The following is a 12,443-nucleotide window of genomic DNA, read 5'->3' on the forward strand; positions in this document are numbered from 1 at the left end:
CTCTTCACATAATATGTATATTTGGGCTTATACATTTACATTCAAAATCATTTTCCATTCACTCACTGGACTTGATAAGGAAGCCATCCCATTCTTTGGGATGTTGCCACTGGGATGGGCAACAAGCTTGGCATTTATATCAGAATGGAATTGTGGGTGGAGAAAAAGGGGACTTTAGAGCTTTGAGAAATGTTTATATTTCTTACAAAAGTAATTATAGAGCAAGAAAACCTTAACTTAGAGGAAAACATAAGTTGCCTTGGGCTTCGGGTACTTACAGTAGGGGAAATGCCTTTAGTATTCTCTCATCTGTTTTCTTCATTAGTAATTCCACTGAATTCCCTGGTTTTAACTATCACCTCCAGAAAAAAAAAATCCAAAATTGTACTTTCAACTATCATTTCTTAAGTATGCAGCTCCTTTTTCCAACTATCCCCTGGACACGTTGTCTAGGACCCCGCTTTCCCCGCCACCCACCCACTCCAGGCTCAAATACACAAGGTCCACAGGGAAATCTTTGTCTCCACACTGCTCATACCCACACACTGGTAGTTCCTGTATTACCAATTACCATTCTGTCTGTCATCATCATCATCATCATCATCATCATCATCATCATCATCCTTATCCTAGGAGACAGGCTCAACATCATGGTGCCAGCTCTCCTCACCAGCTCCCATGGCCAGTCTCTACTGCTTTACCTGCACCTGCCATTTGGGCCCAGCCCTGCCTCGTTGCCTGTTGACACCCACTGCTCCTGTGCCAACAGGTTCCCTTGTATATTCTTTTTCTCCAGCTCTTCTCTCAATCTGAAAAGCCCTTTCACCATTCTATGACCATATCTTATGTCAACAATGTACTCAAATGCCAGTTTCACATATCCTTCCTGATCCATTCAGGCGAAAGTATGACTGGCTACCCTGCATTGCCAAAGACCTTATCCTTTACCTTTCTTATGGAGCATTGCTTGTTACTTAATAAAAGTAGTACTTGTTGAGCATATATTGTGTATCAGCCATATATATATACATAAGAACTTTATATACATTTGCATTGAATCCTCTCAGCAGCCCTATAAGACCTAAAGGGCCTCTACCCCAGAGGTCCCTGTTTAATTGGCTTTGGGTACAGTTGAACATGGGGACTTTTAAGACTCCCTGGTGATTCCACTGTGTGACAGATTGAGAACCACTGGTGTAACTCCGAACCCATTAGCCACCTATTCTCCTGTAGGACGTATCACATTTGGAGCTTTAAAACAAATGCTGGACTCCAGCCCAGTCCCAACAAACTTGAATCCCTGGGGGAGCCTGGGAATCCACGTGTTAGCAAAGCTTCACGGTGATTCTGCCACATAACCAAAATGGAGAACTATTCTCTCGCTCAGTCACTGTGTCATCTCCCAATGTTGCTAGACTACAGGTGATTACATATGTCTACTCCACTTTGTAGTCCATAAACTCTTTGAGGAAAGGTTTACATTTGATTCATCTTGGTCTATTCCCTGGCACATAGCAATATCCTTTGTACATAATATGTTTCAGAAACTTAAAAATAAAATAAAATAAAATAAATGCCCTTTGCTGATCTTATTATGAAAACAATGAACACCTTTATGGAATACTTATCCTCTTCATGGGACTAGGTTTTAATCTCTACTATGCCAGCCTAGGAATGAAGCAAGTCATTGCAGTGCTCTGAGCATCGCAGCTGCGTGGCTGTGTGGTGTCAGAGCCAGGGCTGGAACCCAGATGCCTTCCTCTGCATCTCCTGCCTTAAACGCAACTGCCAAGTGAAACAACAGTCTACGTGTTTGGATAGATGCTGTCACACATGTTTCTACAATTTGAACATAACCTGTCACATGGGGCAGGAGGGAAACTGTTGGCATCATGAAATAGATTTGGAAAAACATATCAATTTAAGACCAAAAAGCTAATTATGTGACCTAACATGCTCAGTCCCACCCTCCCTCACCCCCAGAAGCGCATATGAACAAACCCACCCTCTCACTGTTCTTTGACATTTCTTGACAACTATTTAATTACTACATCAGTAAGTTTCTTAGTTTTCTTTTTCTTCTCCTTCGTTTGTGCTATTTCTCAGACTTTTCAAATAACCTGAGCTTCTGGTTATAAGTGAAGTCTATTTAAAGGTTTATATACAGATTACCAAAGGCAGTAAATTGTCATGTTCCTTCAATATGAATATGCACATCAAATGGATACGGGGAGAAAGGGGAAATGACACACAAGACCTAGAAACCGGATTTAGGCTCTTTTTTGCCATTTCCAAGTCAGGTAACTCTACACAGGGAATGAACTTTCCAGAATCTCTTTCCTCACCTAAAAAAATGGAAGGGAAAAGGACCTAAAATAGACCCTCCAAAATTTTCTTCCAGATATTATTATTTTAGAGGGTCATAAACTTTCATAATTCATTACCAGGCTTTTGGTCAAGATTAAATTAATAATTGCTTCTTATCCTTATTATCTAGTTGATATTTTTAAAGGCGAATAGAATCATAGTGAAATTTGCAGACTTCTTTACAATTTAAAGAGTGTTCCCCTCCATTATCTCCTTTGGTTTTTGTAACATAACTGCAGACTAGTCATTATGCCCATTTCACAGAAAATGAAATTCAGATGCAGAGAATTGACCCGCCCAGGGTAATGAAATGAGAAAACGGCAAATCTAGAAGCGACTGGACCCAACTGTGATCCCCAGTGACACCTGGATGGCCACCGGCAAAGCTGGAGATGGAGGCCCGGGAGATCTGACATGCAGACAGCTCAGCCCAGTAGCCTGTCTGTCTCCCAAAATGTTTTCTAGCCCAGACACCTATAAATCACTTTCAAATAGAATACCAAGCAGGGATTTATTTAGCATATCATTTCTGGGTGTGTGTTTTCCTGCGCATTTATAGATCTGTGTTTTTCCAAGCTGAGTGTTCCTGATAGTGCAAGACAGATAATGATAAATGAGCATCTATGTGAGCCCGGCTGGGAGGAGGACCAGGAACTGTTGACACCCCTCCTGTGAAGTTAATCCCATTTCTTTTAGCTGTTTCTTTATTAGTTAATGAGGTCTGGCAAAAAAAAAAAAATGTGTCTGTGATGGTGTGTTAGCATCCTTGCCTCTAGGTACATTTTCAAGTATTCATAAAGTAGCTCGTCCGACCAAAGCCTAAAGCAAAGGTGCATTAAGTATGAATTTAGTTAACTTCAAATGCGGGTGGTCAAAAAACTGCTCCTGAAATAACCTAAATAATCCTCCTCATCGGCATTTCCAGATGGGCGGCTCTGGGTGCAACGTGAAGAGGGAGGGCGCGGAACAGCCAGGACTCGCAGGGCAGCGGGAAGCTTTTATCCTGCCCCTGGCTGACAGCTGTGTGGCTGACTTTGGGAAACTGAATAACTTAAGGGAAACAAAAACAAAATGAGAAAGGAATTGCCCGTCAAGCCCCTGGGAAGGAGAGCAGACACTAGATCTAGTGCTCCTGGGAGGCCAGAGACCGCTTTCCACCTCGGTTCCTTATGGCCAAGAGGGGAAAGGAAAATCTCCACAGGGATGCACTTGGAAAGGCAAGCCAACTGTGAAGCTTGGTTAGCCGCTACCCTGAGCTCCGGGTCCAGTGCATCGTCGCGATGACCTCCACCACCAGGCTCCAGAAGGCCACACTGCACCCTGCGGCAGAGTCCTAGGGGCACAGCGAGCACGCGCGCACACACACACACTCACACACACACACACACACAGCATTCACCCCCTCCACACACACACCCAACTTCCATCATTCCAAAGCACAGCCACATAAATCCTTCCCACTTTCCATCCTTTCATGATTTTGTTTCCCCAAAACATTATTTAATGAAGTTAACATCGTGGCTCTCCTACATACAGTTTATAAGCAAAGGAACTTTTTCAAGAGATGCCTTCTGTTTGGTTCTAGCAGCCTGGGCTACCTGGTGTGTATTTGGGCTAATAAACTGCAAATCATAGCCCAACATTCTCCTTCCTGTTTCTGCATCAGTGACCAAAAGGACCCTCCTAATTGGTGGGAGTCTTCCCAACCCTTCGTCAGGAGTGTGGGCACGGCAGCAATCGCAGTGTTACTGGTTATTCAATGTTGCCTATGAATATCTGTGCACAAAGGGGTGCATTCATGTCATTCCCACTAAGCCTTTCATTCATGGAGTCTTTGGCCTTTTGCGATATCAACCCCGAATGAAGGAAAGCTGAGCCACACTCCTGAAAGGAGTTGGCCACATAATCCTACTCGGTGTGGATTTGGAGAGAAACAGACATCACCCATTAACAAGGGCTGGTCATGCAAATGTCTCCTTCACAGCTCAGTGCTCAACTTTCTGGTCATTTTAGCTGGTTTATGAACTTCCTCTAAATGTAAAAAAAAAAAGTGCCTGAAAAATATCAACAGCATAGCATAATAATAATAATGCTGCATTGGGACACGCTCAGAGTATAATATTTCTCTATTATCGCCTGCCTTGAGGACACGGAAGGCACTTCGAGAGCCATTATGATTACAAAAGGTACAAGCTAATATTGGCTGTGCCAGATGTAATTTTGCATTTCTCTCAAAAGAAACACTGTTACGTCCCAGCTGTAAACATGACTGTGTCCTGTACTCGCTGTTCTGTTACAGGTGATCCACATAACAGGTCGGCTACGACTGCGGGTGTCGCTGTCCCACGGGAGGACCATCCCCAGCCAGATCATGGGTCTTGTGGTCGTGGCGCATGCCTTGCCTCCCCCTACAATCAATGAAGTCAGAATCGACTGCCATATGTTCGTCACTCGAGTAAATATGGACCTCAATATCATTTACTGTGAAAATAGGTACTTGGTTTTTGTTTCCGTTTGCCCTGCTGTGTGTTGCACATGGGTGAGGGTTGGTGTTTTCAGCAGGCTTCAGGATTTTACTCTCCCAATGAGGCTCATTATAAATCCTGATCTTATTTCTAATGGATGCTTGGACTGACACCAAACATGATTTTTATTTTAAATTTCCATTGCTGCCCTGATTTGCATTAGGGATAACAATGGAATGAATTGGGATACCCAGACATCCATGTGCTATAAGTAAGGCCCATTTTGCCCAAAAAATCCAAGGAGAGAGCAAGACCGAGACATTATTGGGGAAATGATGCAGTAAATGGGTGCTCAGGAGTGATGCCTCAGCCAGACCCTGCTCCTGACTCCTGCAGGGCCCAGCCTCATGATGGTCCATGTTCACGCAGGCAGGCATTAAGCGCATTGCCTTAATCAGCTCAGGCTGCTATAACAAATCACCATAGCCCAGCGGCCTAAACAACAGACAGGTATTTCTCACAGATCTGGAGGTTGGGAAGTCCAAGGTCCAGGTGCAGGCTGCTTAGATTCCTGGTGAGAGCCCTCTTCCTGGCTTATAGACGGCTGTCTTCTGCTGTCCTCATGCAGGGAGACAGAGCTGTGGGCTCTTCTCTGTATAAGGACTCAAATTCCATCACAGGGGCTCTATCCTCATGAACTCATCTAACCCTCATCTAAATCAAAGGTCCTACCTCCTAATACCATCACATTGAGGGGAAGGGCTGTAATATATGAATTTTGGGGGGGGGGGGGAGACACAAACATTTAGTCCACACAACACATATACAGAACCAATGACAATCAGAGCCCCCTAGAGGAAAAAAGGACCAAGATATTGAACCTGATATAGGTCATCAGACTGGTCTAGGCTTTCTACACATGTATTAAATAAAATTTGTAATTCTCACTTTCATAAATTAAAAAATAAGATGACTCATTGTGTGAATAACTTGCCAGTCCTTCCTCAGGATTGAGCTTTTATAAAAGGATTTCTTGGCCTTTGGTTAAAAGTTCACTTTTTCCATTAAGCACAAAGTGAGGGACAAGGAAATGGGACAATGCCCCTTCAGACCTTTCACCTAGAAGTCACCAGCCCTCAGACTAATGTAAAGAGGAGAGGTTGATGGGATGTGGGGAGCAGGGAATGGAGCAGTGCAGGGGCTGCTGAGGGGGCTGTGGTGATGCTGTCCCTCCCCCGTGCTATGGGAAGAATTACAGTCAGTTTTGAGAAGATGCTTTTGTGGCTCAGTGTTGTCGGCCATGGATACAGTATATGCTCACTGAGCCCTGTGAGTGCCTATGGAGGAAAAATGAAAAAGCAGAACGGCCAAGTGGCTTGGTAATTGACCTCCTCATGGCCGAGCCAAGAGGCAGGCAGACAGCATTACGTTCAGTCTGTTGGGAAGTGAAAGGTGTTACAGCTGAGTTAGAAACGCCTACCATTTTCAGTCAGGATTTGATTCAGAGAAAAGAATTCACCAATGGGAGACATACCTGCCTGCCTCTTAATGTTCGGTGGGGTAGAAGATATCACGAAACTGGCGCTATTATTTAATAAGTAACTCTAAATCTATGTTTTAAGCTTTTGGTGGCATTTAGTAAAAATTGTATCATCATGACTGTATAGGTGGCTATATCTAAGGTATTCTGGAATGGCCACAGGAAATCGGGAAGGACATTTAGCCAAATGATTGCCTAGAGTTGGCAAGTAATAATAAAGATGACTAGCATTGATTGAACACTTACTACACACTTGGCCATGTGCAGCGCTCATTATAAGGGTGGGGCAAAAGTAGGTTTATAGTTATGAGTACATGAAACACAGTTTATTCTTGTATTATTCTTTAATAATTACTATATTATTTTCCATCTGAACAACTGTAAGCCTACTTTTGCCCCACCCTGTATGCACCATCTAAGTCAAGTTTCTGGACTGTTCTGTGAGGCAGGTCTTGCCATTGTCTCAATCCCCCAGGTGATTTCAGGTGAAAGAGAAAGGTTAAGTGACTTACCTGAGGCCAAGAGTTAAACCCAAATCTGACGGATTCAGAAACCTCTCACTTAGCAACATCCTGTGGGGCCTCCCTGCATTCCCTGTCTCTTATTTTTCCTCAGAAGTCAGGCCAGATGGTAAGGAACTGGTCATAATAACTGCCTAGGTGGACCTTTCACACATGTGCACCCACGAAAAACAGCCACAGCCCATAGAGCTATTTATGCTGGTTTAAAATGTAGAATGCTGGAGACCCAGGAGGCAGAAAGTCAAAGGATGAGCTATGGTATTGCTTCTTTGAAAACATAGGTCAACTCCCTTGATTTAGGTTACCAACAGCAATTCCTAAAAAAAGGGGGGGTGGGGGGTGGGGAGTCTTGTCTTATTTCCCTAACATTTACCCAGTGACTGTCCTATCCCAAAACTAGCACTTAATTTTCATGAGATCACAGACAAATTCTTTCGACATGCTCCACAGAACCAAGTGCCTTATGGTGCCACTCTAGTAATTGAGATTACATTCTGTAACCACTTTAAGCTATTTTTTCTTCCCATTTAAATAAAGTTTTCTGCAACCCCTTATTAGCCAATACAATACAGCATTATTTCCTAACTGAAGATGATAGTAATTATTAAAAAGACCTATGTGGAGGTAATTGTATATTTGACCTACGGGAGAAGCGTACTGACAGCTGCCTTCTGCTATTGCATCTTGTATTCTGATGCAAATGTGTGTCCGGTGCCATGCTATGTTCATTTCATTCATTCAACCCCTCACCAGCCTCTTAGCTATTTTACAGATGAGGGAACTGAGGCTCAGAGTACAAGATGCCAGGGGACCCGGTTCTCACAGAGGTCATCAGACTGTCCCGGGGCTTCCCCTACATATAGGTCGCTGAACACTGAGCTGGTCCCATTCACCTCGGTAACAGGCTCTGGTGCCAAGAAGTGGTTCTATTGTTTGGAAGGATTTCATTCAAATAAAAAATAAACTAAAGAAATGTCTTCCCTAAAGAATGAAGTGGATTTTTTCCTGGGTTTGTTGTTTAATTAGGGAATTGCTAACTAGAAACTAAAGCCAATCCCTGACTCTACAGACCATTCCCCCCGCCCCCCAGCCCCCGTTCCCCAGGGTTCCCCGGGACAGCCTCCGGCAAAGCTGACATCTAATGCTTTCAGAGGAGCTGGCAAACTTCAGAAACACCAATGAGGGCCTTTTAATGACATCCTTGTTCCCTCATTTGCAGAAAGGGGGTGTAAAGAGTGCGGGGAAGCAGCTAATGGTTTCAGGAAAACACCGACTAATCTGTTTTGTACCAGAAAACAGAGGAATCCTGAGGAAATACTCCTTTTTATCACCCCATTTAGTCTTATCTTGCCAAGAATTCTAGGTTTGCCAAATATGATTTATATTGCTCGACACTGAGACATTCACTCACTGTGTAGTATGTTTTAATTATACTCCATATTATCCTGTTTTTGTTTTATTTCTTATTTCCCTGCTTTGGGAGTCAGAGTCAACTCCCCAGCAGTGATCTCATGAGTTTCTTAAACATGTCATTTCTAAAGACTCACTTCGTATTTGAATACATTATAAGTCACAGACCACAAAACACGCAGGGACATTGAAGAGAATAAATTAAACAAAAGACGTATTTTATTTTGGACTGACCAGAATGAGTCTGCGCTTGGGAAGGGAGGAGGATAATAAGCATTTTGACGTGTTTGTGTAAACCAGGCAGATTCTCCCAACATGTTTTCCAATTCTGTGCTCTTTTCCTGCGCTCCTGCCCGAGGACACTGACGTCTGGGCAATCAGTGGCACGGGCTTACACACATGTAATGCGGAGCACAAGGCTGGCAGAGCCGCTGAAATGTGTTAACAAAATGGTTTAAAGTTCTGTGTGGACTCCACCACAAAGTACCAGTTAAAAGGGCCAGGAGCGAAAGCCGAGTTCCCAGATGACTAAGACTAAAAAAGATAATACCCCCAGGCATCTGTATGTCTCGGCATTTAAATTCTAGCCCTTGAAATGCCAATTTGCACTTTGTGCCAAGAAGCAGTTGAAGCCCTTTTGCATGGAAATACCCAATAGAAGACCAATCTGTTTAAATGAAAGGGGTCTCTAATCATTTGGTATAAACATAACATGTTTTTATTTTATTATGTAACCTTGAATTATCTTGGCTTCTAATGAGAATCTTTCATTGTTCCTGATTCTCAATAATTTCATGGAATTATGTTGTCTAAATGTGCATTCTGATGAAAGAAAGAAAGAAAGAAAGAAAGAAAGAAAGAAAGAAAGAAAGAACCTATCTAATTATTTAAACACAATTGCTTGATCTAGCACATTTTCTAGTTTAGAAAATGTTATTCATCAAAGAAATAACCTTATGTATAAAGAGTTTTCCCTCAAAGTGCCGAATCCTCTCAGGTGCCCTGGGATAATGAAAATCGCCAGTAGGTTTGTCTCTAAGACATGTCACAGTGTCTGTATTTTCTCCCCTTCTGAATTGCAGTCTGTTGCTCTTCTTGTAGGATCAGTGATTACATGGATCTGGCCCCTGTAGATATTGTGGGGAAGAGATGCTACCACTTCATCCACGCGGAGGACGTGGAGGGCATCCGGCACAGTCACTTGGACTGTAAGTACCTCTCGTGCGTGTGTGGGCACACGCTGGCGGGTTTTGCCTCTCTAATGCCTGTTTGGTTTCAGTGCCGATTTCTTCCTTCACGTCGCCTGTGCACTTCTGAGAGGACTGTCAACATGCGGTGAGAAAAAGTGAGACATAAATCACTTCAGCTTGTGTTGGAATTAGATTGAAAGTCGGACCTCGGGCCCAGAGAAATTGCCGGGTCTTTAGGCACTCACCTGGGATTTCATGGTCTCTCGTGCTTTCTCCCCCATGACGCGATGACAGAACCTTTGTCTTAAGTGCTTTCTTGACCCTTTCATTTTCTAGGGAGCAACTTTCACTCTGAAATGTGTGGTCCCAGTGTCAAAATACTATACAAGGGAGAAGACAAGGTCAAACAGGCCAGAGCCTATAACATGCCTACTGGGCTAGTCACAAAGCCAGGGTGAGGGAAGCCCAGGGCGCAGGGGCGGAGCACACGGCGTGGACAGGGCAGCGCTCAAAGGCAGTGTCTTCTTGGTGTGTTTCTGGAAAGAGGGTTATTCAGAGGAGCAGGAGTCTCCATCTCCAGACTCCTGGGGAAAAAAAAAACAAACTAATTTCAGCTCTTTGAGTCCAGTTCCCAGCTCCTGACCTGCAGGCTGACGTCCAAGGCACCCTTTGTGGCATTTAAGCAAAGCAGCACCAGCAGTTTCCTGGCTGAGTCCACGTAGTAACCTGCAGCCAGCGTCCTCCTGAAGTTTTCCCTCCTCAGACTCAGCGGGGCTGTCTACTGTGCGTGGGTGGGGTCCGCCAATCCCACCGGCGAGAGCACTGACCTGGGAGACCTCATAGGAAGGGACTGTCTCCTTCCAACCAGAGGCACCTTTAATGGCCATTCCGTGGACTCTTCCTGGAAGAGGAGGGCCTGCCAGCTTTCTTCCTAGAAGCTTCTGCACCCAGTCCCGAACGCTGGTTTTAAACACCTGCAAGGTACCACAGATGAGCTTGAAACGGAAGCTTCTTTTGTAGTAAAAGCAGCCAGGTGGCCTTTGCACTTTCTTCCTCCCCCCTTTCTTGCCATGGTGAGGACAGCAGTTATTCGCTCCTTTCAAACTCAGACCTTCAAAAGGATGATGGAGAGGCAGTAAGCTAGCCAAAGTCTCAGAGTGGGAGCATCTTGTTCTGTGGTTTTAGCCCTGAATTCGCAACAAAGACCCGGGACCAAGTTCAGTGTCAGGTTTTGGGGTAGCATGTCTCTGGGAAAAGCCTGCCCGCCAGGCTGCTCTCCAGCAGAGTCTGCTCCCAGCACGGAGTGCGCGCCTAGGCCCGCACCAGGGACTTAGAGACAGCTGCTGCCTTGGATGAACGGGCGAGTGTATTGCAGAAGCAGAGGCTTTTCGGTTCATTGGAGGGCGGGGCAGGAATGATGCTGTTTCCTTTTAGGAAACATTCAGGTTTTTTTGTAGCTGGGAATTTAGGGGAAATGGAGAAAAAATCAGAATCTTTAGAGGAAGCTGAAGATATGTTTTTGGACCAATATATGCCAGAGAGCCAGACTTTAAAAATGAGTATTTTTTGTAGGACACTGTCGTAGGGGGAGAGTGGTGCTTTTTCATTTGGGAATCTTAATTGAGGTCTAAATTCAGAAACCTGACGCAGACAAAAAAAGAACTTTGGCATCCTCAGTTATTATTTGGAAAGCATCATGCTTTCTCTCTGGGATTTGATTTACAGCTGGAAGGAACACAATTCCTCGAGCACAGTGGGCGGGGGCAGTTCATGCCTTCCCATACAGCAGAGGTCTCCGACAAAATATGTTTGATGCCATTCTTTCCGATCTACTTTTATCTCATTTCCAGTAACCAGAATAATTTGAGAGTGCTGAAAATAAACAACTCTGCCACTCACTATTGTGGTAGTCTCCTAATTTTTCTGGTGTCTTGCCAGCTAATAAACAGAGAAGGTATGCTTTCAAATTCTGTGATTTTTTTTTTCATTACTTGATATTGACATACTGGCTATTGCTTTATGATTTAGCCTACTAACAATGATTGAGTTCACTCTTTCAACTCATACACATGACTTCTAATTTAAAATTCTTTTAATAACCTTAAACACATGAAAAACAAATAGAATGAGCTGATAATTCTGCACAGTGAAATGCACTGCACATATTTAGCTATCATGCTGTGGAATAACTCCACAATGTCAAGTAGCACACAATTAGTAAAACTGTAGGGGGAGAAAAAGGAGTGTTTTGATCCTGAAGAATTTTGATCCTAATCAGATTGAAATTTCATCGTTCTTATAGTGCTTAATATCTTCAATCACACACACACACACACACACACACACACACACACACACACATCCCAAACCGATGCCAATGTCAGGTTTTGCATTCTGTGACCGAAAAAAAAAAATGCTAAAGTATACAAATGCATCTCGCTCTGTACAATAAACATTAGCATCATTATAAAGTAAGATTGAGTCTAAAATTGTGTGATGGAATGTCCCATGTTTACCTAATTCTCTAACTAAAGCCAGCCCAGTAACAAAATGACAGGGCATGTAATAAGTCTTGGTCGTGTAAACATTGTGGAAAAAAGGCAAAGAGCCAGCACAGCGTCTCCCTTGTCCACAGCCCCAGGCTGTTACCGAAGATGCCTCAACTGTGCCTTCTTGGCGGGTGAAGGTCATGGTGACATCAAATCAGTTCAAGAATAAGATAGAATTCTAAAACAAAGGCATGCTTAAAAAATAAACCACATTAACTATTTAGCTTTTCTTCCTAGAGCTATTGGCACAATTCCTGGTGCTGTCCATGAAAGACAGTTTTTAGCTGTCTGATGATATTTCTGATACTTTGATATCTGCCTTGTGCTCCAGTTTATGGATAAAATTTTGGAAAAAGACTCAGTAGACTTTGGTAACTCAAAACGCTATCTTTATCACATAT

General features: G+C 43.6%; 1 protein-coding gene across 12 annotated transcripts in view; it reads left to right on the forward strand.

The window, feature by feature from the left end:
• Nucleotides 1-12,443, forward strand: part of NPAS3 (neuronal PAS domain protein 3) — a gene marked incomplete at its 5' end in the record, with an annotated part of 907,100 nt that overhangs the window by 873,258 nt on the left and 21,399 nt on the right. For all 12 annotated transcript variants that reach the window (XM_081089871.1, XM_081089875.1, XM_081089876.1 and 9 more), the window contains 2 exons: nucleotides 4,667-4,860; nucleotides 9,405-9,511. In XM_081089871.1, coding sequence (XP_080945997.1) covers nucleotides 4,667-4,860; nucleotides 9,405-9,511 — 301 coding nt within the window. The remainder of the gene's footprint in view (nucleotides 1-4,666; nucleotides 4,861-9,404; nucleotides 9,512-12,443) is intronic.

Source organism: Myotis nattereri, assembly GCF_964212035.1.
Source record: "Myotis nattereri genome assembly, chromosome: 1".
Taxonomy (NCBI): Eukaryota; Metazoa; Chordata; class Mammalia; order Chiroptera; family Vespertilionidae; genus Myotis; species Myotis nattereri.